Here is a 24,469-nt window from a genome sequence, read left to right on the forward strand (position 1 = left end):
GCCTGGGGCATCCTGTGGGGAGCAGAGCCCTTCCCCTGCCCAGCCCCACAAACCCCTGTGATCTCCACCAAGCAGGAAGGTCACGGCTGCTGTAAAAGCAGCACCCAGGGGCTGAAGCTTTTTCCTGGGCTGCAGTCGAAGCTGCCTCAGGCTGGGTGCTGAAATTGCTCGAAATCAGCTGCAGGATGGAGAGGCACCCACTTGTGATGGCCGGGGGCTCCCGGCACCCCGAGGGGGTCTGATCTGCATCCCCACCGCCCCGACTCCCTCAGGCGGAGCCACGGCAGCTCCGGGGATGCTCTAGCAGGCACGGAGCATCCCGCAGCCCTCCGTGGCACCGCCTTTTGCCTCTCCAAGGTGCTGCCAGGGCTCCCCGGGGGTCAGGGCCGAGCGCAGCACCTCGGCTGCCAGCGGGGCCGCAAATTCTGCGAGAGGAAGTGGCCGGGCTGCGGCAGTGCGAGGCGAGGGCAGGAAGGGGAGGCGATGCTGCTGCCGCTGCCGCTGCTGCGCGGGCACCCCGGGAGCGGCGAGCGGAGCGAACCGAGCCGGGAGCGAAGCGGGAGCGAAGCGGGAGCTCTGCCCCTTCCATGCTGCGCAGGGAGGCGGGTGCAGGAGGCGAGGCGAGGCGAGGCGAGGGAAGGGTTACCCGGCACGGCTGCCTGGCAAGCAGGAAGAGCTGGGCAGGATGAGCAGAAGGAGCTGTGGCAGATAAGCGGCGAGCCGGGGATGTGAGCGCGGGGCTCGCAGCGCGGACCCCGATGGTCGCCGGACCCCCGAGCCCCCCGGCTCGCCCGCAGCCCCTCGCCTCTGCCCGGCTCCCACGACAGCAGCATGAGCAGCGGCTACTGCAGCTTGGATGAAGACCTCGAGGATTGCTTTTTCACGGCCAAAACCTCCTTCTTCCGCAGCGCGCAGAGCAAGGTCCCTGCCAAGGTAACGCAACTCGTGCGCAGGGCCGGGGGATGCCGGGGCTGCCGCACCTTTGGCTGCCAAAAATGAGCTGGGACGGGGGTCAGGGCACGGCTGCCGGCCAGGAGGGGGTTCTGCCCTCTCCTCTGCGGGGTCTGCACGCTGCGGGTTTTTCTCAGCCTTTTCCACGCCGGGTTTCCCCGTTTCCCGGGGATCCACGCTGCTCTCGGGGTGTTTTCTCAGCTTTAGGTGAAATAATTTTTAGGAGCTGTCAGCCACGGGTCAGGCTCCCCGGCGGGTGCAGAATCTGCACCGTGGGTGAAAATTGCACCTCTGGGAGGGATAGGAAAGTTCAGGGCAGAATTAATCTGTGAACTGATCAACACGGTGATGAATGTGGTCCCCTTCTGGGAGCCTGGGGCTGTGTGTGCCTGCCTTGGAGAAGGACAGAGGGTTTGGCTGGGCAGTGTTGCACCGAGGATGAGATTTGTGTCTCAGCAATGTTCACAATGCTGCTTCACAGTTTTTAAACGTCTGTTAAAAAAAGAAAAAATTAAAAATCCTTGCCGTGAACTTTGGGGCCCCAACTAGAGCTGAGCATAAAAGGAGAAGGTGCTGCTGCAGAAGTGGGAGTTTCACACAGGAACGAGAGCCCTGCAGCAGCCAGAGATCAAATCTGGCCCAGGGAGAAGCTTTTTCACTTAAAATCCTCCTGTAAACCACCAGAGCCAACCTGCTCCTGTTCAGCCTCTGCTGTTTTTGCACCTGAGGCTGCAGAGCTGCAACCCCCAGCAGGTGCTTTGGGGTTCAGCTTCCTGCAGCAGCTCCAGGGGCTCTGCTTGGGCAGAGGGGCTGCTCTGGAGGGGGAGCTTCAGGAATTTTATTGAATTTCTCTGCAGAAATGGTTTAAGATGGGATATTCCCCGCTAGCCAGCAGCTCCCTCTCACTATGATTAACTGACACGTACTGCTGGTTTTTAAATGTCATTTGATGATTCATTTGTGGAGGAGATGGAGGAGATTGGGGTGCTGGTGCAGCCAGAGCTGCTCTGTTTGAGCCAGGGCACTGCAGATCCTGGGGGACCTCTGGAAATCACCCTGGAGCTGTTGCTGCTTGGGATTTCTCCCTCCCAGAGGGATCAGGGGCTGCTGCAGCCCCTTTTTGCCCAGCTCCTCACCTGGATGTGAGCAGCGTGGGTGGCAGAGCTCAGGCTGCCAGAGAAGATGGAGCCTTTCAGGGGTTTGGTGTTGTGGGGAGGAAATGGTTCCTGTGCATGAAAAAACAGCCCCACGCTAAACTGAGCCCAACTGGTGTTGTGTAATGGGGCTGTGTGAGGAGGTGGATTCTCACAGAGGTGGAAACCACGCTCAGGCCTTGGTGGAGGGAGATTTTGGGGGGTTCATGGCTTGTTTGGGGTTGGTGGTGGTGCAGGTTCTGCAGGAGGAAGAGGTGGTGGTGGTTGACATCTCTCTTGGGCTTTGGTTCACTCCCTGTCCTCTCTTTTTAACTTGGCACCTAATTAAAGTGGTAATTATTGAATGTGGAACATTTCCACCCCTGCAAGAGCTGTGTGTGACAACAGCTCTGTTTTTCACCACCTGCTCCTGGCCACAGGGTGAAGACATCAGCTGAGACCCCAGAGAATTCTCCTGGTGGATGTGCTTGGGAATGGAGCTGATTGTCCATCCTGGGGTGCCCAGGAGTGATCCCTGAGCCCAGGGCAGGGCTGGCAGTGGGGCAGGAGGAAGATAAATTTGGATAACTTAGGGATACATGTCCTGAGAGACACAGGAAACGTCTCTGGGGAGGAAATGAGGTGTGAGTGGGTAGGAGGGGACACTCAGGGCACTTAAGGGAATGGGATTTGATCTGTAGGATTAAAGAAACCATTTTTCTGATTGAAACAACTGTATTAGTCTGAAGAGCCTCTTTCTAGGAATGCTGTAATTCCTTTTTATTTTCAGAACCATCAGCAAAATCACTCTTCATTAGCAGAGAGCTGGTTTAGATCTCAGATGTGACCCCATCCCTGCAGATCCATTACTTTGCATTTTTGGGCCTCTCCAGCTGAATGGCTTCAGTGGCTCCTGCCTGAAGTCTGATTGCTTTAAAAAACTCTGCAAAATTGCTCTTGGAGCTCTGCATCAGTGGCTGATGAGAGAGAGGGAAGGGGGCAGGGGAATGTCCAGGGATGGGGAGGACAGCAGGGGCAGAACCCAAGGAAAGGTTGGATGAAGGATCTCCAAGATCCCACCCCGCCTTGCCCCACAAGCCCAGAGCTGGCTGGTGCTCAGGGCAGGTTTGTGGGGTGCAGGGAGCCAGCTGGGGCTGGGTGGGCAGCCTGGGCATGGCCAGCCTGCTGCAATGCAGAGGAGCTCCAGCCTGGAGCCCCCTGAGATGCAGCTCCCTGGGAGGACCTTGTCAGCTCTCAGTGCTGAGCTGAGATGTGGCAGGAAAATCGGTTTCTAAGTGAAATCTCCATGGCAATCAAAACACTGAGCCCATCTTCACTTGCTGTAACCTCTCTGAAATGCAGCAGCCATCCCTCTCCCCTGCCTGCTGCCTTTTCCTCTGAAGCCCAAAGCAGACCACAGCACTTCATCTGAATTTCTCAATGGGAGGGAAATGTTGGGGGTATTTAAGGTTTTTTTGGGGATTTTTTTTCAGTCCAGATCTCTTGTGTGATTCTCCCCCCTGCCTGTCTGTGCTGGAGCAGTGGATCCTTTTCCAATTTCGTGCTGTGAACCCTGGGAGTGGGTGTTGAAGGGGAAGTGTTGTGCAGCATGGAGAGCTCTGTGAGAGCAGAGATGTCCCAGCTCTGGTGACAGCCCTGTCCCCAATGTCCCTGAGCTGCCACCACTCCCTGCTGCAGCTGGATTTACAGATCTGAGCTGTTGGTTCTCACATTTCTGACTCAAATCTGGAGCATTCCCATTTATTTCCAGTCCTTGTGCTGGGCTGTGTTTGTGGTCACAGGTGATGCTGCTCTGAGCTGCAGCTGCACAGCCAGGGACACTCAGATGTGCTTCTCCAGGCTTTGTTTTCTGATGTTTTGAGACAAATCTTTCCTTAATAAGCAGAAAAATTGAGATTGATGGCCCATCTCATAAAATCCCTTCAGAGGAGATCTCTGAAATGCTCCTGCAGTCTGAACAAGGAGCCAAAGGGAGAGCTTGGGTTTGGGAATGCCCTGTCCCAGCCTGGCTGGTGGGAAGGGGGATGGAGCTGTGCCCAGGCACACCAGGGAGGACTTGGCCACCCCTGCCTGAGATGAGACTGCCAAGAATGTGGTGAGGCTGGGCCAGATCCATCCCCAGAGCTCTGCTCTGCAAATTCATTAATGAGAGGGCTGGGGAGGAGAGCTGGCTGCGGGTGAAGGGCGGGGATGGCTCTGGGGCTGCAGGGATGGTGGCTCTGGGGCTGCAGGGATGGTGGCTCTAGGGATGCAGGGATGGTGGCTCTGGGGCTGCAGGGATGGTGGCCCTGGGGCTGCAGGGATGGTGGCTCTGGACCTGCAGGGATGGTGGCCCTGGGGCTGCAGGGATGGTGGCCCTGGGGCTGCAGGGATGGTGGCTCTGGGGCTGCAGGGATGGTGGCCCTGGGGCTGCAGGGATGGTGTCCTTTGGGCTCCAGGCATGGTGACCCAGGGGCTGCAGGGATGGTGGCTCTGGGGCTGCAGGGATGGTGGCTCTGGGGCTGCAGGGATGGTGTCCTTTTGGCTGCAGGGATGGTGGCTCTGCGGCTGCAGGGATGGTGGCTCTGCGGCTGCAGGGATGGTGGCCCTGGAGCTCCAGGGATGGTGGCCCTGGGGCTGCAGGGATGGTGGCTCTAGGGCTGCAGGGATGTGGCCCTGGGGCTGCAGGGATGGTGGCCCAGGGGCTGCAGGGATGTGGCCCTGGGGCTGCAGGGATGGTGGCTCTAGGGCTGCAGGGATGGTGGCCCTGGCTGCAGGGATGGTGTCCCTGGGGCTGCAGGGATGGTGGCTCTGGCTCCAGGGATGGTGGCTCTGGGGCTGCAGGGATGGTGGCCCTGGGGCTGCAGGGATGGTGGCTCTAGGGCTGCAGGGATGGTGGCTCTGGGGCTTCAGGGATGGTGGCCCTGGGGCTGCAGGGATGGTGGCCCTGGGGCTGCAGGGATGGTGGCCCTGGCTCCAGGGAGTGTCCACCACACTCAGACTTTCTGCCTCTGCTGCTTTCCCATGCCTTTGCTGGTGAAGCCCCAGCTCCTGAGCTGCTGGTCCTCCAGGCTGAGACCACACAGCAGCCCCTGGAGTGGGGCTGTGGTGGGACAGCTCCTGGGTCCCACCTGGAGCTGTTGTTCCCAAAACCAGGGGCCCAGTGGGGTGCAGAGCTGCTGCCTCAGCTGCTTTTAAAAGGTTTTTAACTTGGGAGTGGCCTTAAGAAGGTGAGAGGTTGTAGGGAGGGTGCTCTTTGACTGTGGGGTGTGTTTCCCCTGGCATCCTTGTAAATGGCAGTATCTGTCACGGGAGGTTTCCTTGTTGCCTCTCTTGGCTTAGAACTCCCTTGAGAGCTGTCACCATCACCTGGATGGCCCCTGGGCTGTCCATAAAGCCTGGCAGGAGTTTACAGCTCATCAGCTGAGTGCTGGCTTGCACAGAGGGGGGTGGGTGGTGAACCCTGCCCAGCCCCAGCCCATGGGCTTTGTGTGCCAGGTCGGGGCAGCCTTTGTCCCGTGGATCATCAGCCCCAGTGCCAGCAGCGACTCCATCCCTCCTTGCAGCCGGGATTTCTTACAGCTGAGCAGCAGTGTGGGCTGTGGAGGGCTGGGGAGGGCCCTGTGCTGCTCTGGATCCCCTTTCCTCTGCCACACCAATGTCCTGTGTCCATCCCTCTGGCTGTCACACCAATGTCCTGTGTCCATCCCTCTGGCTGCCACACCAATGTCCTGTGCTGAGGCCACTGCCCAGGTGTCCCCAAGGCTGCCTGAGCTGGCCCATCCCTGCTTTCCAGGCAGGAAAGCTGCAGGCCCAGCAGGGCTGAGGTGCAGATCAGAGATGAGATTTTGTTACCAGCTCGTCTCTTCCTGTCCCCAGTACAACAGGAAATGTGGCAACGGTTTATGGTTAAAAACTTCTGTTTTTCTTCCTTCGGCAGAATTGCAGATTCTGCACCAGAAACTTTGCACAACAGGAGGTTGGAGTTGATTTGTGAGGAGCAACAAGTGGCTGATCTGATCAAGCACTGCTTCTCTTCCCAGGCTGTGGCTGCTCTTCCCAGGGCTCCTGCACCACAGGACTGGTGGGCTGCTTTGGGTCTGGGAGCAGAAAAGCAGAATATTTAGGTGTGCAGGATTGGGATGGATGGGTGGTCCCTGCTTGGGGGACTCGTGGTGTTGCCTGCCCTGAGCATCACATGAGTGGCAAGAAGAAGTGAAGGGTTGAGCCCTTGGATCCCCAGTGCCCTTAAGGGCTCCCTCATCCCTAAACAGCTCCTGGAGCTGGCGTGGCCCCACTCTGGATCCTCTGGGACAGCTGGCTGCAGTTTGCCTTCATTTATTTCCCATGACTTCACTGTGTGTGCCCAGGTTTCATCAGGACACCGTGTCCATGGTGGGAGGGATGCATGAGAGAAATTACCAGAACTTTCTTTCCCTGGAGTGGGAGGGTGTGGGAGGAGGGGGAGCTGGCAGGGGGCTGGGCAGGGTGCAGGTACCCCTGGGCTGCCCAGTGTGGGGAAGGCAGGATGGCACAGCTGGGCAGAGCTGGAGCGTGCGGTGACATCAGTGACACAGTGACATTGTGTGACACTGGTGACGCGCTCCTGAGCCAGGCCCCCTCCTGCTGGGAGTGCTTTGGGTTTCTTGGAAGCCAAACCCTCCTCATGTGCTGTGTGCCTGCTGAGAGGCCCTGCTGTGCCCTGTCCCTCCATGGGAACCGAGCTGCTCTTCACTGCTGGCACTGTCCCTGAGCTGGGAATGTCACCAGGGGAGGGACCTGCCCTCCTGGGGGAGAAAAACTGCAGTGACAGGGACAGACAGACAGCTGGGCTTGCTTTGGCCATGGAGGGAGGGAGGGATGGAGGGATGGATGGATGGATGGATGGATGGATCCATGGATGGATGGCTCCATGGATCCATGGATGGATGGATGCTCTCCGTGCTGGGCTGTGTTTGTGCCATGGATGGATGATGGATCGATGGATCAATGGATGGATGGATGATGGATGGATGGATGGATGGATGGATGGATGGATGGATGGATGGATCCATGGATTGATGGATGGATGATGGATGGATCCATGGATGGATGGATGATGGATGGATGATGGATGGAGGGATCCATGGATGAATGGATGGATGGATGGATCCATGGATGGATGCTCTCCATGCTGGGCTGTTTGTGCCATGGATGGATGGATGGATGGATCAATGGATGGATGGATCCATGGATGGATGGATGATGGATGGAGGGATGGATGATGGATGGATCCATGGATGGATGGCTCCATGGATCAATGGATGGATGGATGCTCTCCGTGCTGGGCTGTGTTTGTGCCATGGATGGATGGATGGATGGATGGATGATGGATGGATCCATGCTGGGCTGTGTTTGTGCCGTGGATGATGCTGTGGTGCCCTCAGCTCTGCAGCTCCCACTCTCTGTGTGCAGGAGGGGACAGTCCCAGGGGTCCCCTGCCCTCCCTCCCTGCGTGGTTGGGGTGGGGGCAGCCCTGGTGAGGGGCAGCACAGCTGTGCCTGTCTCCGTGCTGTGACATGGGTGACATGAGGAAGTGCTGGCTTTCTGAGAGTTCATCTTCTGTTAACTTATAGGGAAGGGGTGTGGAGTTTTGTTGCTTTTCTTTTTTTTTTTTTTCCTTTGCCGTCATGCTACTTTCAAAATCTCAACCCTTGGCATAGTTTCTAAAGATGATTTTTAAAGACTCCCCTGCCAGCCTAGCACCTGTGTGTGGCCAAGACTTGGTGCAGCATGAGTCAAAGGACTCTGACAGACTGAGGAGCCCTGATAAAAGGATATTTCACAGAATTACTGGGCTGGGAGAGACCTTAGAGATCATCCAGTGCAACCCAGCCCCAACCCCTCAACTAAACCCTGGCACCCGGTGCCACATCCAGTCTGTGGGTGACTCCACCACTTCCCCAGGCAGAACATTCCAGAACTTTATCACTCTTTCTGTAAAAAACTTTATGTGCAGATTTCAAATAACCCAGGAAAGCTCTGCTTTTATTGTCATTGAATGCTTTGGATTGGAAAGAACCTTAAATGCTTAGGGGGAAGGGACCTCATCCAGTCCCTCCCCTGCCATGGCCAGGGACACCTTCCACTGTCCCAGGCTGCTCCAACCTGGGCTTGGATATTTCCAGGCTCTGGACACCCCATGCCAGGGCCTGCCCACCCTCCCAGGGAGGGATTTCTCCCCCATATCTCATGTAAATCTCCCTTCTTTTGGTTCAAAGCCATCACCCCTTGTCCTGTCACTCCATGCCCCTGTTTAAAGCCCATCTCCCTCTCTTGGGGTGACCCCAGTGTCACTGCTGTCCCCTGGGTGCCTGCTCCACAGGGGATCCCAGAGGTTTTGGTGTGTTTGCTGTTCTGGGGTGGAAATGCAGCAATCCTGAGCTGTCACTGGGGAATGGCCTCAGGGAATCCAGGGCTGCCCAGGCACAGCAGTGCAGCCTTTCCTGCCTTGCCAGATTGCAGCCAGGCTGGCAGTTTGTCCTCTGCTTGATTCTCCTCCTGAAAGAAATACCACGGGTAGCCTTGGGCAATATTGGCTTGTTCACAGCTTGCTGTGTCCTTGTCCTGTGTGCTCTGGAGCTGCCTGGGAAGAGTCAAGCTCCCCAAGCTGCCTTTTTTCCCCTTTTTTTTATCCTTCTCAGAGGTTAGGGTTTTCATTCTGAGCCTTTCCAGCCTTGATGGCACATCCCTTCACGCTTCCTGCTCCCTGCTAATGCCAACTTCTGAGCAAGCCCACATAAAATCTGGGCAAAACGCATTTCCAGGCTGTCACCAGGGAAGGTGGTGAGTTCTGGGGAGGCAGCAGAGCTCTGAGCAGGGAGATCCAGCCCACTGAGCATTGCCCAAGACACACAGAGGCTTGTTTGCTGCAGATGGAGCAGATAAAGCAGGCAGTGCCCTGAGGAGGCCTGCCCTCCTGGCTGGAGGGGAGCCAGGGGAGGGTTGGACTGGACAGGAGTGAAAATTTCTTCATGAAAGGGAGAAATGGTGGAATCACCATCCCTGGAAGTGTTCAAAGGGCTGTGGATGTGACACTTGGGGACATGGTTTCATGGTGCTGTGTTGACAGCTGGATTTGATCTCAGAGATCTTTTCTGACCTTAATGATTCTGTGATTATTCATTAGTGACATTTCCATGGCTGCCCTTCAGGCAGAGCCCACCTACAGGTCAGACCCGTTGGTTTTGGAGGAAATTCCCCCAAACCTGGGTGAGCAGCAGCCTCTGTCCCCCTCTGGGGGAGCCCAGGCAGACACTGAGCAGTTCCTGCCATGGGCTGGGATTCCTGGACTGCTTATTTATTATCAGTCACACAGCCAGCCTGCTGCTTGTGTGCTTTTATTGCTCTGAGCTGTAATTTCCCAAGCTTTGGACAAGAGGCAGTGAGAGATTTAACTCCAGGTTCTGCCTGGGTGAACCCACTGGAAGCTGCTTGAGTTTTGGGGAGCCAGAGCTGTGAATACTGGAAATAGGATGGGATTTTTTTCCTTACATTGCAAAAAGGAAATAAATGCTTGCAGCTGGAGGTGGCTTTGCTTTCAAAGTGGGTTTGAAAGGTTGGATTTTTTTGCCCTGGTTTGTAGTGGGATGCTTTACTGCTCCGTGCCACCAACTGGGGCATTTTGTGTTACCCTCCACTGCCTGTCACTGGTGTCAGAGGTGGTGTGGGGTTGGGATGGGGCATCCTGCCCATTTGGGGACCGTCCCCACCTGCGTCATCAGTGCTCAGGATCTGAGCAGGATCTGTTCCTGCTTTCAGGAGCTGAACAGATGGAGCATTACCCAACCCACAAAGCAGCTAAAGCCCCACTCTTCTGATTGCAGAATGTGACACAAACAGTGGAAGAAGAAAAACCTGAGCCTCCAACCATCCAGGAGATCAAACAGAAGATTGAAAAGTACAATGCAAAGGTCACCAACTGCCTGCTGATGAAACTGGTACGTGCTGGGCTGGTTTCCCCTCACACACACAGACTGGGGCTGGTTCCTGTGGGCTCTGCACGGGGCCAGCCTATGGGGAAGGTGTCACTGGGGTGAGGGTGGCTGGCAAGCTGCTTTTCCTCCTGCTGGGCTTTCCCTGCCTCCATCCCTTCCTGCTGGCACTGATCTCTGGTAAGGAGTTGCCACAAAGCCTCGTCCCAGTGAGGAGGAGTCATGGTGGAACCAGGGCTGTGAGCTGCTGGAAGTGGCTTTAGGACCACAAAACCTTTCTAGAGAGAGAAGCTCTGCCCTCACCACTGCCAGGCTTCCTGGGTGCACTGTGCAGAACCGGGCTCTTCTCCTGATTCCTGCATTTTTGTGGGGTAAGACACCTGTGGTGGGATCAGCTGATGTCCAAGGATGATTCGTTACATGGAGATGTGAGAATCCCTTAAATGGGGCATAAAACATCAGGAATAAGTTTGGGAGATCCTGCTGAACCAGGGGTTTCAAATCCATATTAAGTGCAACTACAAATTCCATGCAATGGAATTTCCATAACTGCCTCGTAGCAGGGCTGGTTTGAAATAAAACAAGATCCCACAGGCGAGAGGAAGGGATGAGTCATTACCAAGAGAAAATCAGCAGTGACTGTCCCGAAATTACTGGGTATTTTTGACGTGATTAATGAGAAACGCTGGAACTCCCGGAGCGGGGGCAGCTCCTGCTGTCACCCCACGCTGCAGACCAGCCTGTTGTGGTGGAGAAGGGGCTGGAAAAGCTGCCTGGAGCCTGATCCCTGTGTGTGCTTTGCCCCAGAACGATGATGGGACCTACACAGGGTTCATCAAGGTGCACCTGAAGCTGCGGCGCCCGGTGACGGTGCCGGCCGGGATCCGGCCCCAGTCCATCTACGATGCCCTCAAGGAGGTGAACCTGGCTGAGATGACGGACAAGAGGACATCCTTCTACCTGCCCCTGGATGCCATCAAGCAGCTGCACATCAGCAGCACCACCACGGTGAGCGAGGTGATCCAGGGGCTGCTGAAGAAGTTCATGGTGGTGGATAACCCCCAGAAGTTTGCACTTTTCAAGGAGATGAGGAAAGAAGGGCAAGGTGAGTTCAGGGCCTGGCGGCTCTGCCTGGGGTGGGGAGTTTGGTTTCTGCTTGGTGTGGTCAGGCCTCCACAGGAGGTGATGCTGCTTAGGTTAACAGGGAATTATGATTTCTGAAGGGCTGAAAACACCTGAAACCTTACAGGGATCGTTGTGAATCTGTGATAGAGACTCAGCTCTGTGATCCTGAGCATCCTTTTCCATGCTCCAGCTGATCCCATGAGCTTCCCTCTGCCCTGGCAGCCCTGATCTCACTGGGGGTGTCTGCTGTCCTTGCAGTGCTCTTCCAGAAGCTTCCTCTCACCGAGTACCCCCTGTACCTGCGGCTGCTGGCGGGCCCTGACACCGATGCGCTGAGCTTTGTGCTGAAGGAAAACGAAACGGGGGAAGTTGAGGTAGGTTGGTGACTTTTCCTTGGTTTTCACACAAATATGGAGCACATGGCAGAGCTGGGAGATGTGTGGCAGAGGCAGCACAAAGAGAGCTGTCTGGGTTTTTAAAACAACTCAAACCTGAGCTGGGAAAATGCTGAGGCCAGTTTTGATGGCCACTCCATAATCTGTTTATGGAAGCCGGCAGTGCCACCCCAGGGTTAATCCTCACTAATTAGATTAGCTGAGCACTGTTATAAGTAATCCACTAATTTAAGTAAAAGCCAGGGACACTCAGGTAATAAATTCACAGCCAGTTTTTGGTTGACATCCTGCTCCCCACCACAGCGAAGCAAATGCTGGGAGCTGCTGCATCCTGCAGGATTCTGCTTCCCTTGTGGGGTGGCAGGATTGGGATGGTCCTTCATGCTGTAGCCCCTTATCCCATCCCTCTCACCACCTGAGGTTAAATCCCTGGAGATCAGATACATTTAAATGTATTTTATTGCTCCTCCTCACAGATTCAGAGGTAAGAACTCCCAAAGCCCAGCAGGTGTGTGCTCACTTTGCCTCTCTGCTGGTTTTGCAGTGGGACGCCTTCTCCATCCCAGAGCTGCAGAACTTCCTGATGATCCTGGACAAAGAGGAGAAGGACAAAATCCAGCAAGTGCACAAGAAGTACGAGAGGTTCAAACAGAGACTGCAACAGACCCTGAAAGAGGCCAGAGGCAAACCTGGATAACCTTCAGGAGGGACTGGACATCAGACTAAGCTAGAGACTGTTTTTAATGAAAAGACTTCTCAGGACACCTTAATAGTCATTCTCCCTCTTCAACCTTCCAGAAGGACTGGCTCCCAGCACCCCTAAAATGATCCTATTGCATTTTCTTCTTCTGAAACCTCTTCTCCCAGGACCAGAACCAGTCCAAGAACGGGAAGCCTGTTTTTAAAACAGCTTCAGCAAAGCAAACACAGCTGCTGGTTGGCTTTCCAGCCGTGCCATCCGCTGGAGAGGCCGCGTGGAAAATTCTCGGTGTGACACCCAACAGGACCCCTCTGCTGGCTGAAGTTTGGAGCAGGACAGTTCTTGCTGTTCCTGCTCCTCCCAGCGAGCTGCTTGTTCCTGTTTGGAGGTGCTGTGGCCCACAGTGCCCCCGTGGCCCAGTTCTGGTTTCGTAAGGAGAGCACAGGAAACAGCAGGAAAAGGGGAGGAGGTTGTTGCACCAAACCACGTGGGTGTTGCAGCTCTAACCAAGCCCTGGACTTGTTCAGGGCTAAGGCAGCCAGGGAAATGCCAGGTTAGGACACCAAGGCAGCTGCAACACCCCAACAGTCTGTTAGTAAATATTATTGCAACTTGGTGATAGTAATTCCCAGGAAAATCATTCATTTTTGATTCTGTTTGACTTCTAATTTTGGAAAGAGCTGAATTACAGTAACTGTCCCTGATGCTTAGCTAAGTTAGCCAGGGTTTCACCAGTTCTCTACTCTGTAGGAATTGGGACCTATGTTTCCAGAAATTCTGTTTGAAAAGTGTAAAGGTGATGGTTGGGGCACAGGTTGAGGGTTCAGTGTTGAAGGTTTAGCAATATCCATCAGAGGAACCCAGGAAAGCTCAAAACCCCTTCACAAATCAGATTTTGAGTTGTGAACGTGCCTGGCCCCGAGGGAGAGGAGCCCCATGCAGGGCTGGGGTGTGGAGGTGGCACCAAGGAAGGGAATTACTGTCCTTGGATGCTTTCTGCTCACCTCACCTGGGCTTCCTCCTGCTCCTGCTGTCCCTGTGCCCTGTTCTCCCTCCCCACTCTCAACTGGTGCTGTCCTGCGTGTCCAGGAAGCTTCCCAGGATTTTCTCTCTCTGTGGAACCAGAAGGGGACAGCAAGTCTCTCTCTGCCTGTCTCAGGGCTGCCACCACGCCATGCTGAGCATCCCTCGAGCTGCAGGCTGGGTCCCTGCCCTCACTCCTGGTGCTGAGGCCGTGCAGGGATCACTGCTGGGCTGGGAATGCTCCAGGGATCCCAGGGGAGAGGATGGGCCCCATGTTTACCCTCAGTGCTCCCTGCTGAGCACGCTGCACACACCCAGGGCCAGCCCTCCCTCTGCTCACAGCCCAGGGAGCAGGGAATGTCAGTGCTGGAGCTCCATGGAGCTCACCGTGGCTGCTGGGATCCCACTGCACCCCGTGGGAGGGGAGGCAGCAGGTTCTTGGGGAACAGGGAGGAGTTCAAATTTACCTCAGTGCCTTTTTTTTCCCTGAAGTGTGAAAACTTTGCATTTGGGCTAAGGAGGAAGCTGTGCAGAGGCCTTGTCCCTCCTGTCCCCACAGCACTGGTGTGACGAGGCCCTCGTGTCTGGGGAGGGATGAGGAACTGCTTTGTTTCTTTCTGGAAGGTGATTGCTTGGGATTTTTTTTTTCCAGATTTTGAGTATGTTTGTTTCTAAACCTTATGAGAGTAACTGCATTACTTGGAGCCCTTGGCTGGTTGAAAGCCACTTTCTGCCAAGCTCAGTTGCAGCTCCTGTTCTGGTCAGCAGTGAGGGTTTGCTCGCAGGGCTCTGGTGCAGAGGAGCCTCCAGCTGTACTGTACTCTACACCCAACGACCTTTAACAACTGCTGGCAGCCACAGAGCAGCACTTGCCGTGCTCTGGGGCTGTTTGTCCAGCTACAAGCAGACTTAGCACTTCACTGTTCACTTGTGGAGTCATTTAAATACCATTTATCTGGTGCTTTGAGCCTTGACAGCACCGTATAAATACTTCAGTTCCACCGTGGGGAAGAGCGCTGTAAAAACTGCCTGGTGGCTCTCAGAGGGAAGAGCCACACGCTTGGTTTGAAATCCCTTTTCTTTCTGGCTGAAAGTTGTGCAGGTTTCCTTTATTTTTATTTTTTTTTTGGTGAGTTTTGGTGAGTGTCCCCTCTCCCTTCCTGGCCCCAGCATGTCTTTGACAGTTTGTAGAAGGCATGGCTTCGTATGCAATCACTGTGGATGCTGCTGAAAACCTCCTGCCACCAGCAGGGCTCGTTCTTTTGGGTTTTTTTCAATGTGAGGGGCATTTGAAGAGTTGGTGGGTGTTGAAACTCAAATCCTCATGGGTCAGTTGAGCTGGTTGTAGAAGTATTTGCCCCTTCTTTAAGCGCAAAGCCTGTTGGCAGTGCCTTTGGTTAGCAATTGTCTCGCCTAGGTCGTGTGAGTTTATTTTCCATGGCTACTGTAAAACCTGTAAAATAATGTGTATAGGATGGAATAGTAGAGCTTCTATGGCAAAGTGAAATGCATTTTTGCAATGCTGTAATTTATTTTTACTACTCCCTAGTGATTCTATGGCATTTTTACAAAATGTCTCACTCTCAGCTTTTTTTGAAGGTTCTGGAACTATTTGTTCTTACGCAGACAGTGTTAAGAGACAATGATAATAAAGCTGTCAGTAATTAAAGAAATCTCTTGCCCTTCTTTTTCTGGTGCCCTCCTATGGAACTTCAATGGATTAGTCTAAAGGGAAATACAGGAATCCTTCCTTTAAATTTCCTAACTTACTGTTAAGGAGCTAAAGAACATCAACACCTGTAAGACCTGACCAAAGTGTTCCATTAATTTAATCTTTTAGCTGGGACTGACAGAACTGTTAGCTGTGATAAATTACAGCTCATGTCATACATTAAAATGCATTTTTATATATAAAAATAATATAAACTACAGAAGGCCAGCTAATGCAGTTAATTCTCAGTGCTGAAATGTCTGAATTCAATACCTGGAAATATTTTAAAAGATAGCATCTAGGCCACAGTGGGTTTTACTGAATGGCAGAACACATTGCACTGGCCCAGGATTGTGTTGGAATGGCTTTTTCTCATATTCCACATACTTGATCAAAGATGCAAAGCAAGAATGTTAAACCACCCAAAAACCACTGTAGCATCCAGTGCTTCAGTATCAATTTTCCATTTAAAAAAATCACAAGAGGATAATGCCAAAGGATTTATTGAGCTTTTTCTTTTTATGAAAAAGGAACACCTGGAGCACTATTATTATTTGGGTGAATTCCAGACCTTGTAAACATCCAGGACTCATTGTGGAATGAGTAGGGTCTGTGCATGATCCTTGATTTGCTGGCAGCAAACACTTCTATAAATAATGAAAATAATGAGGGCTGAGCAATCCTTACAGTTGATTTTTCTCCTACTTCTTGCGACCAAGCTTTGGAGCCTTCTCCAGGCCCTGGATGTATTTCCGAGGTAGCTGATATTCTTCTGCAACACAACCAAGAGCTCACTTCAGCTAAGGAAGAGTTAAAGAACAATTAAAATCTCAGTTTTGCTGCAACCAATCCAGTTCTAGAATCTTCTTACCGAGCAGCATCTTGGCCAGATGATGGATTTGGTTGCCTTGGATCTGGACCTGAACTCTGTCCTTTGTTCCTGGTGCTGGGCTGATGGTGGCACTGGCTTGGACCTTTTGTTGGAGAGTGTTGGCCACACACTGTGGGTCCAGACCATACAGCTCAAGGTTCTTGATAATTGTCACCTGTGGGGATTAATAATGATTGGAAACATCACTGCTGAGGGGTTAATAATGATTGGAAACTAGTAAGGACTGGAAATATCACTGCTGAGGGGTTAATAATGATTGGAAACTAGTAAGGACTGGAAATGTCACTGCTGAAGGTTTAATAATGATTGGAAACTAATAAGGACCAGTAAGGACTGGAAATATCACTGCTGAGGGATTAATAATGATTAGAAAGTAGTAAGGACTGGAAATACCACTGCTGAGGGGTTAATAATGATTGCCAAAGCTGCCCTCAGGATCTGGGATCTCATCTGTGCAACCCCCCTTATTTAATTGTCTTTTTTCACCTTCTTGTTTGATGATCTCTGTGCTATGCTGATGTCAATGGGCTCAATGTTTCCTTTCCTCACCACGGGTTCTTGTCCAGAAAATGTCACCTGGTGTAAGGGCTGCAGTCGTTCCAGGCACCTGACAAAGCAATAATCTGTGTCATTCTGGGAAGGGATATTGAGAACAAGCACCTGCTCAAAAGGTTGTCCCATTTAAAGTGTGAGATCTCATCTTGTTCCTATTTATCTCCAGGAAATTATAACTCAGGCAGCTCCCAGCATGGGGTTTGAGTTGCAGGCAATAAATCTGTGCAGTCTGGGGAAGGGATATTGAGAGAACAATCACCTGCTCAAGAGTTCATCCCATTTAAGGTGTGAGATCTCATCCTGTTCTGATTTATCCAACAGGCAGTCACACAGAATGGCATTCACCTTTACAAAGCTGCAAAACAAAAGCACACAGATGGATCAAACCAGGTCACTTTTATTCCTCCAATTTCAGCCTCTACTCTGGAAGCAGGGGAGGAAAAGTTCCAATTGTACTCACTTCTTGTTTGTTTCATCAACCAACTCATTACTCTTCACGTAGTTAATGATGATGTTTCTCACCTCACTGCTTGAGAGGATGCTGCCTTTTCTGAAGACAAAGAGAATTTTTAACTGAAAGTATTTGGGTGTTGGGTTCTGGCAGCAAGAGAGAAACAGCAACTACAGTTTTGTTGGTCTCTCTCTTCTTTTTTTTTTGTGCTTACCTGTGTCCAGATTCCTGAAAGAGTGGGATCATTTTTGTGGAGACCCCATAGAGTGGAATGATTTCAGGAGCATGGTACACTTGTTCTCTGTCTTCACTTTTGCTGTCTTGGGCAGCAGAGGCTGAGGAAAATCCTTCAGGCACTGCAAATGCTTTAATGCTGCCACAAGAATTGTTTGGTGTGAGTAGAAGGGATGGAAACAGAGCTGGAGGCAGCAGATTCCACTCCCTTCTTTCAGAGACTCCCAACTCCTTTAAGACTGTGATATTATTCTACGTACTCTGGGTGTTTCCAGTCCACGTCCACGATGCTCTCCACACCTTTGCTCAGCTCCTTCACTTGTAAGATCCTCTGGTGCTGCATGCATTGCAGGAATTTAGAGAACTGAAGGAAGCAACAATTAGAAATGTGGAGTCAAGCATTTTAAACTCCTGCTCTTGTGCTTTAAACTTTTTTTCTCTTCTTCTGTTACTTATTAAAATTAATTTAAAAAAAAAACCACCCAAACCAACAAAAAAATCTCACCTTCTTATAGCTTGATTTCTTTATGTCCAGTTGTTTTCCAGCAGGGCTATAAATGGATTTTTAAAAAGTTTTTTAGTTATAAATCACCCTTCATTTCTTCTTAAATCTTGCTGCTTATGCTAGAAGTTTCTTAACAGCAGGAATACAAATCACACAGAGGAAGAATTACTCCAAGGAAGCTGATAACCTGAATGTGATGAGTGAAATTAGTGCTGATGCTCCTGTGGGCAGGCAAGCTGCCACTCAGGTGACTAAACCATGGTGAAACCAATGTCAGCCAAGTCAAGTTGGCTTCCAAGTGCAAATCCAGGTCTGGACAATCCTTACATCCAAGTATTTAATATAAGGATTGTATTTGATCAAAGTATTTGCTGGCAGAATTGAAACCTTCTTTAAAAACTGGATTTTATTTTTACTCAAAACCTTCTTCCTAAATATCCCACACAATCTCCACATTTTAAAGACCAAATCCCAGCATGCAAATCCCAATTCCATCTCCTTCCCACATACCAGCATGAGACCATGTGGCTGCCTAGAAATGTGCTGGTGAGCAGAGGGAGATCTGACTTCTTTACTCTGCATTTTAAGGCATGGAAAAAGCACTGATTAAACAATGCATCCATTTGCTCTGCAGGGAGAAAAAAGGACAGGTAGGCAGTGAGTTGTCTGTGAGCTTCAGCAAACCAAAGGGGCATGGTTTGGTTTCACTGGGATCCAAAAATACCTTGTGGGGTCCTGCTGTCCCCAGCCTCCTGCTGGTCCTCTGTGCTGGCATCCTCAGCTGGTTCTGCAGCTCTGTTCTCATGGAGCTCCTCCTTCCCCAGCAGTTCTGCACAAGTGTCTCTGTCCCTCAGGCTCAAATCCCTGATGTCCACGTGCTGCTCTGGCTCAGGGGAGCAGCTGCTGCCAGGCTCCTTCCCCTGCAGCTCCTCCTTGTCTCCAGCATTCTCCATTGCAGCAGAATCTGTTACCAAGGGAGCTAAGGTAGGAGGAGAAGATTTGTCACCATATTCCCTACAAAAGGAAGAAAAAGCAGAACACAGCTTTCCTTTTGCTGCTTTGAACCACAGGACAGTGAACAGATGTCTCCCTAAATAAAGGCATTGTCACCTGCAGGGGTCTTTTTCTGCAATCTCTGAACTGTAAAATTTACTTTGAACTCATCTTCCTCCATAAATTCAAAACAAAGGTCCTATCTAAGCTGTACCCAAATAATTCACAAAGTTGCCCTGACAGATTAATCTTGGTGGGGCACAGATTTGGATTTCAGTAAACACATGAGACCTGTTGCACATTTTCCCCAAGGCCTGGCAGTTACCCACCAGAGGTGATCCAGGTGAGTGTGCAGCACAGCAAAGCCCTTCCCTTTCATTCCAGCAGCCAGCATCTCCTCCGTGGACACGGTGGCAACTCCAACTGCCACGGGAGCTCTGGGAAAAGAAAGGAATGTTGGAGCAGGACAGCACAAACACACTGTGCTACTGCACACAGGCTGTGCTAAAGTGTCAGACTGAATTTATTTTACAACCTCCCTGCTCTTTACAAATTTCCAAGCACCTACATATTTTCTGGTTATCCTTCTGGTATGTAAGGTTTTCCAAAGAATCCCGAGGGTAAGTAGAGCCTGGATGAAGTTAAGTTTGTGCAGTGACACATTCTTGCTTTTAATAAATTACAAGAAGCACATGCACTGCCAGAAGAGACCAGCAGTGAGAGAAAACCAATGGCTTTAGCACTCCCTCACTCAGAATTTCAACACAGACACAAAGACAATTGTGCAGAATACAGTCTTTTGTTAAAAATGTTGTCCAAAAGAACCAATTTACAAAGCTTCCCACTTCAGCTCAAACATATCCTAACCCATAAAATTAAGGCTTTTTTCCTGCTGTATCTTCCACTGCTGAGGCTCCTCGAAGATAACACTCCTGCTATGATTTCCTCAAAACCCTTCAGTTCATTTCTAGTTTCTGACAGGCTGTGGATTGGAGAATGCTCTGTACCTGTTTCCCAGCAGAGTGACAGCACAGAGCGTGCCCCGTTGCACTTGAGGGAGGCCGGAAGGTGGCACCACAACTCCTGGCAGCATCAGGTCTGCGGGAAGAATGAAGCGCATCCATTTCTCAATGAAACGCTCAGGAACCGCCTCCTCCGCCCCCCTCCCTCCCGTTACTCAGCAAAAACACGAGCTGAGCACACGCCAGGGAGAACAGGATTCTCTGTTTCTCCTCCTAAAGCACCGCTTTTCCCCGTGGAGTGCGGGATCCAATCCATAAGGCTGCTGGGCACATCCCAAAAAACTGCAGAGGAATGAAGCTTGCTGATCCCTGTCAGACCTGAGGGACGGTTTTTAACCAGCTCCCAGCAAAGCTCTTCCTTGATGGCATGAAAAGGGAAAGGAACAAGGAAAAGTACCAGGAATAATCTATTTACACTTCCCAAGGGAAGGTTACCCCAGCATCTTTTTCTCTGGAGAGAGAATTGTCTCAAAGTTGCCACTGCTGCCCCATCCCTCCCCAATGTGCCACATCAGCTGCAGCCAGCTGGGAATTCTCAGGGAGCTGCCTCCTTGCTGTTCTGGACAGAAATCACATCCCTGCTTCCTTCTGCTTCCCACACCTGGGCGAACCAGAGTGGGATGTGAGCAAAGCAGAGCTTTCCATGCTGCAGGTGTGGCACGATGCCCTCACCAAAGGATGGGAACAGCAGCTGCTCCCCCCCACTGCAGCTCTCTGCAGACTCCACTCTGAGCTGTTCCATGGCTTGGTTTTGCAGACATCTCACTTACATTTTTCTCAGCATCCCTGATTTAATGTGGAGGCTGAAGAAGCCAAGATTCTTCCCCCTGTTCATTGTCACAAGTATTTCAATCAAGTCTACAATGAACTCTGCAACTGCCACCAGAGCTTCACATGGCTGGGGACAGAAACTACATCAAGGTCTTAATGTGACCACATAAGCAGCATTAAATTATGCAAATTACCAGGGCAGACAGCAGGTATTTGAATTTATGGAAGAGATATCCCAAAACATACTGCTTTTAGGGACTGAATCTCCTCCAGTGCTCCAGTCTGCAGCACTGGAGAGCCTGGTGCCTTTCCTCTCCCTTCTGAGGACTGGCTCTACCTCTCCCCCTGCCTTTGTGGCCATTGTCTCCTGGCCAGCTCCTTATCTTTGGATCCTGCACAGAGGTAGCCTGGTTGCCAGGGGCGATGAATGACCCGCAGGCCTCTTTCATCAATGTCCTGCCCCATTAACAAGTCTTTTTCCCCAGAAACTGGGTCATTACAAGTCAGCAGCCAGGCTCTCTCAGATGTCTATCACAGCTCCACACTCGAGCACTTTATTTTCCCCAAAAGCAAACAAAGCAGAGAGACCTGAGTTCCACTTTGGATGCTGTGTCATGGAAAAAGACATCCCTTCCTACGTGATCACTTCCAGGCAGAGATCAAGGCTGCAGCAGCTCAAATTTAATCTTTTTCTGCTTGAGCAGTTCAGCAATTTAAAGTTTATAATGGGCTGATTCTCCTGAGTCTGAACTGCATCCAAAGCAGGTTCCAGAAAACAGAGTCCTTTCCTGTTAGTCTTGATCCATAATGAGGTGGTAGAGCCAGTAACCCAGGAATTCAGCTCCAACCCCACCTGCACAATCCACAGTCTGGCTGACAGTGATTGCATTGCAGCTTCCAAAATAAATTTCCTTCCTATCCACAGGACGAGCTTGTTCACCTGGGCACTGACAGAAAGCAGGGTGGCAGCAAAGGAACTTTCAAAAGGGACAGACAAATGGCACAGGCAGTGCCATTCAGTGCTGCTCATCACCCTGAGAAGGGATTTCCAAATCTCAGCCTCCCACACGGAGCAGGTTACTGCATTTAAACACCTTCACCTACTTTCCTTCGTTCACAAACTCTTTTTACAGCTGATTTATTTCCTTTCTAGGACACCACTACCACAAATTATTTTTGAGTATTCATTCCTTTTAATTGTCTCAGGTACATTTTTGCTACTGTGAAGGAAAACATCTAAAAAGCCCTGAAAGCAACTCCTTGCAATGCAAAGGGACAAAGTTCTGGTGCTCTTACCTGCCCCTCCTGCGAGTTTCTGTAGCACTGGGGGCCATGTTACAAAGGCAGGGAGAAGGTCTGGGTAGACCCACAGAGTGTACACTGTCCCAAAAGAGAAGCACAAATAAAAATGCATCATTAAGAACATTTCTAGATGCTGTTTCTTTTCATCTTTAAGATTAAATTCTCATTAGATAATCAAGGAGATTAAACTTAATTAGATAATAAAACACTTAATTGGATAATAAAGAAATGTGAAATCAAAACAATGCCACAATAAATAACTGGGAAGATAAGCAAAGAGGGAGGATTACTCCAAACCCCTCCCTCTACCTGTTGGATACAGAACTTTCTCAACTTCAAACAGTATTGGGTTCCTGTGGTTCATGTAAACAGTGATGGCCTCCCCTTTGTGAGAGTATATTTTGATGACATTGAGCTCTTCCTTGTTTGGAACCAACTCAGCCAGTTGTTCAGTGCTCAGGCTGGGAAAAGCTGCTGCCACATCACTTCGTAGCTTCCTCCTGCAATGACAAAATCCCAAATGTGTTACAAAGCTGCCTAGGCCACCCCACAAACTAATTCCTACATCTGCTGTTCTGTCTGTTGGCTGTTCCTGAGATTCCCACCTCTTCACAGGAGATAATTTCAAGCATTTGTGTGTAGGTTTAAAAACGATGTGAGAATACACTTGCCCTGCTCCTATCTTCTTTAAACATCTGCTTTCAGCTTCTCTGCTGCCCTTGCCTCTGTTTTGTGCTGTGATTTCAACCTGGGAGTGCCACACTCGCTCTGCCCAGCCTGTCACCCACAGCTGGAGCAGGGGACAGCCAGATTTGCCTGTCCCACAGTTTTAATTGAAATTTAAACCCCAGTGACCAACACGGGGGGGGTTGTGGTCATTCACAGCAGTGTTCGGTGAACCTGAACAATCAGGAGGTCAGCCCAGCAGTGCTGTTAAGGAACATAAAGAATTAGAGAATTACAGATGGTTCGGCTGAAAAGAGACTTTAAATCCCATCCAGCCATGGCAGGGACATCTTCCACTATCCAAGCAGCTCCAAGCCCTGTCCAGCCTGGCCTTGGACACTTCCAGGGATCCAGGGGCAGCCACAGCTGCTCTGGGCACCCTGTGCCAGCACCTTCCCACCCTCACAGGGAATAATTTCTTCCTAATGTCCAATATAAACCTGTCCTCCTCCAGTTTGAAGCCATTCCCTCTAGTCCTGTCACTCCACGTCCTTATCCAAACCCCCTCTTCATCTCACAGCCCCGTAAGACACTGAACGATGCTATAAATAAGCACAGAAGGCCTCATCCAGGCCTCGGCGTAACATTTCAATTAAACCTGGCTTAAATACGGCAACATCTTCAAGCGAAACGCACACTCCGTGCTCAGGCCGGGAGTGTATCACAAGCAGGGGGTGAAAGCAGCGACTCCCGGCGGCATCGCCGCCCGCGACCGCGACCCCGGGGCCGAACCCCGCGCGTCCCCCCGGCCCGGCGGGTGTCCCTGCGGGGTCCCGGCGCGGCACTCACCGGTCCGAGCCCTTGATGTTGGTGTTGGCCCTCACGCGGAACGCCCTGGCGAACATGGCGGGCCCGCGCTGTCCCCTCAGCCCGCGGCGGCCGCCATGGCGCCGTCCGCGCCCATAAACCGTCCGGCTGGAAACGGCGCCCGGCCGCGCCGAGCCCCCGCGACCCCCGCCCCGCCGCCCTCAGGGCTCCCGGGCCCCCTCGCCCGCGTTGGGGACCCCCTGCCCCAGCTCCCTGAGGGGCCCCAGTCCCCCTGCCCCGGCTCCTTGAGGGGTCCCGGTCCGCCTGCCCCGACTCCTTGAGCGGCTCCCTGAAGGGTCCCGGTCCCCCTCGCCCGCCTTGAGGGGGTGTTGGTCTCCCCACTCCAGCTCCTTGAGGGGGTCCCGGTCCTCCCAACGCCTGAGGGGTCCTGGTCACCCTGCCCCAGCTCCTTGAGGGGGTCTCGGTCCGCCCACCCTGGCTTCTTGAGGGGGGTCTCAGTTTCCCCACCCTGGCTCCTTGAGGGGCTCCCAGGTTCCCCAACACCAGCTTCCTGAGGGGGTCTCGGTCTCCCCACCCCGGCTCCTTGATGGCCGGCTCCTTGAGCGCCAGCTTCCTCAGGGGTCTCGGTCCCCCGCCAGGCTCTGGGGTCCCCTCAAGGTGCCCCCGGGCTCCTCCACAGGAGGGGTTCTCAGAAACGTGGGGGTTCTTTTGTGCTTAAATTTCTCAGCTGTTTTCTGGTTAATGTGCCCTGGCAGCTGGGCATTCTTGCTGTGATTTATACATTTGCTTGAGTGTTCCTGATCGATTTCTAGGTGGAGATTGAGTGTGGAATGGGTAGGAGGAGTATTACAGGAGTATCGTAGTAATTGCAGCTTTCACAGAGTTATAGAGATTGGAAAATCCCTCCAGGATCATTGAATCCAATCTGTGCCTGATGCCCAAGTTGTCCCCAGCCCAAACCACTGAGTGCCACATCCATCCTTCCTTGGACACCTCCAGGGATGGGCACTCCAAACCCCCCTGGGCAGCCCCTTCCAGCCCTTTCCATCAGCAAATTCCTGCTGATGTCCAACCTGAGCCTCCCCAGCCCAGCCTGAGGCCGTTCCCTCTCCTCCTGTCCCCGTTCCCTGGGATAAGATCCCAAATCCCCCCTGGCTGTCTCCTCCTGGCAGGGACTTGTGCAGAGTCTGAAGATCACAGACACCACTTGATTTTTATTTTTTTTTATTAATTTAAGGG

The 24,469-nt window shown here is 52.0% G+C and overlaps 2 protein-coding genes across 2 annotated transcripts; one reads left to right on the top strand and one right to left on the bottom strand.

Moving 5' to 3' along the window:
- The first annotated feature begins 696 nt into the window (after positions 1-696).
- Positions 697-12,343, top strand: RASSF5 (Ras association domain family member 5). Its single transcript, XM_084220574.1, has 5 exons — positions 697-933; positions 9,950-10,063; positions 10,865-11,162; positions 11,441-11,556; positions 12,122-12,343. The coding sequence occupies exons 1-5, from the start codon at positions 832-834 to the stop codon at positions 12,272-12,274; spliced, it is 783 nt and encodes a 260-aa protein (XP_084076700.1). The 5' UTR covers positions 697-831; the 3' UTR covers positions 12,275-12,343.
- A 3,229-nt stretch (positions 12,344-15,572) lies between these two features.
- Positions 15,573-23,369, bottom strand: EIF2D (eukaryotic translation initiation factor 2D). Its single transcript, XM_084220811.1, has 15 exons — positions 23,252-23,369; positions 22,046-22,236; positions 21,731-21,814; positions 19,649-19,739; positions 18,971-19,078; positions 18,373-18,662; positions 18,159-18,276; positions 17,649-17,694; positions 17,404-17,507; positions 17,124-17,282; positions 16,919-17,008; positions 16,718-16,813; positions 16,390-16,510; positions 15,883-16,057; positions 15,573-15,783 (listed from the first exon to the last, which is right to left on the bottom strand). Exons 1-15 carry the CDS (start codon positions 23,305-23,307, stop codon positions 15,713-15,715), a joined length of 1,800 nt encoding a protein of 599 aa, XP_084076937.1. The 5' UTR covers positions 23,308-23,369; the 3' UTR covers positions 15,573-15,712.
- Between the last annotated feature and the right edge of the window lie 1,100 nt (positions 23,370-24,469).

This window comes from Fringilla coelebs (assembly GCF_963513975.1).
Source record: "Fringilla coelebs genome assembly, chromosome: 23".
Classification (NCBI taxonomy): Eukaryota; Metazoa; Chordata; class Aves; order Passeriformes; family Fringillidae; genus Fringilla; species Fringilla coelebs.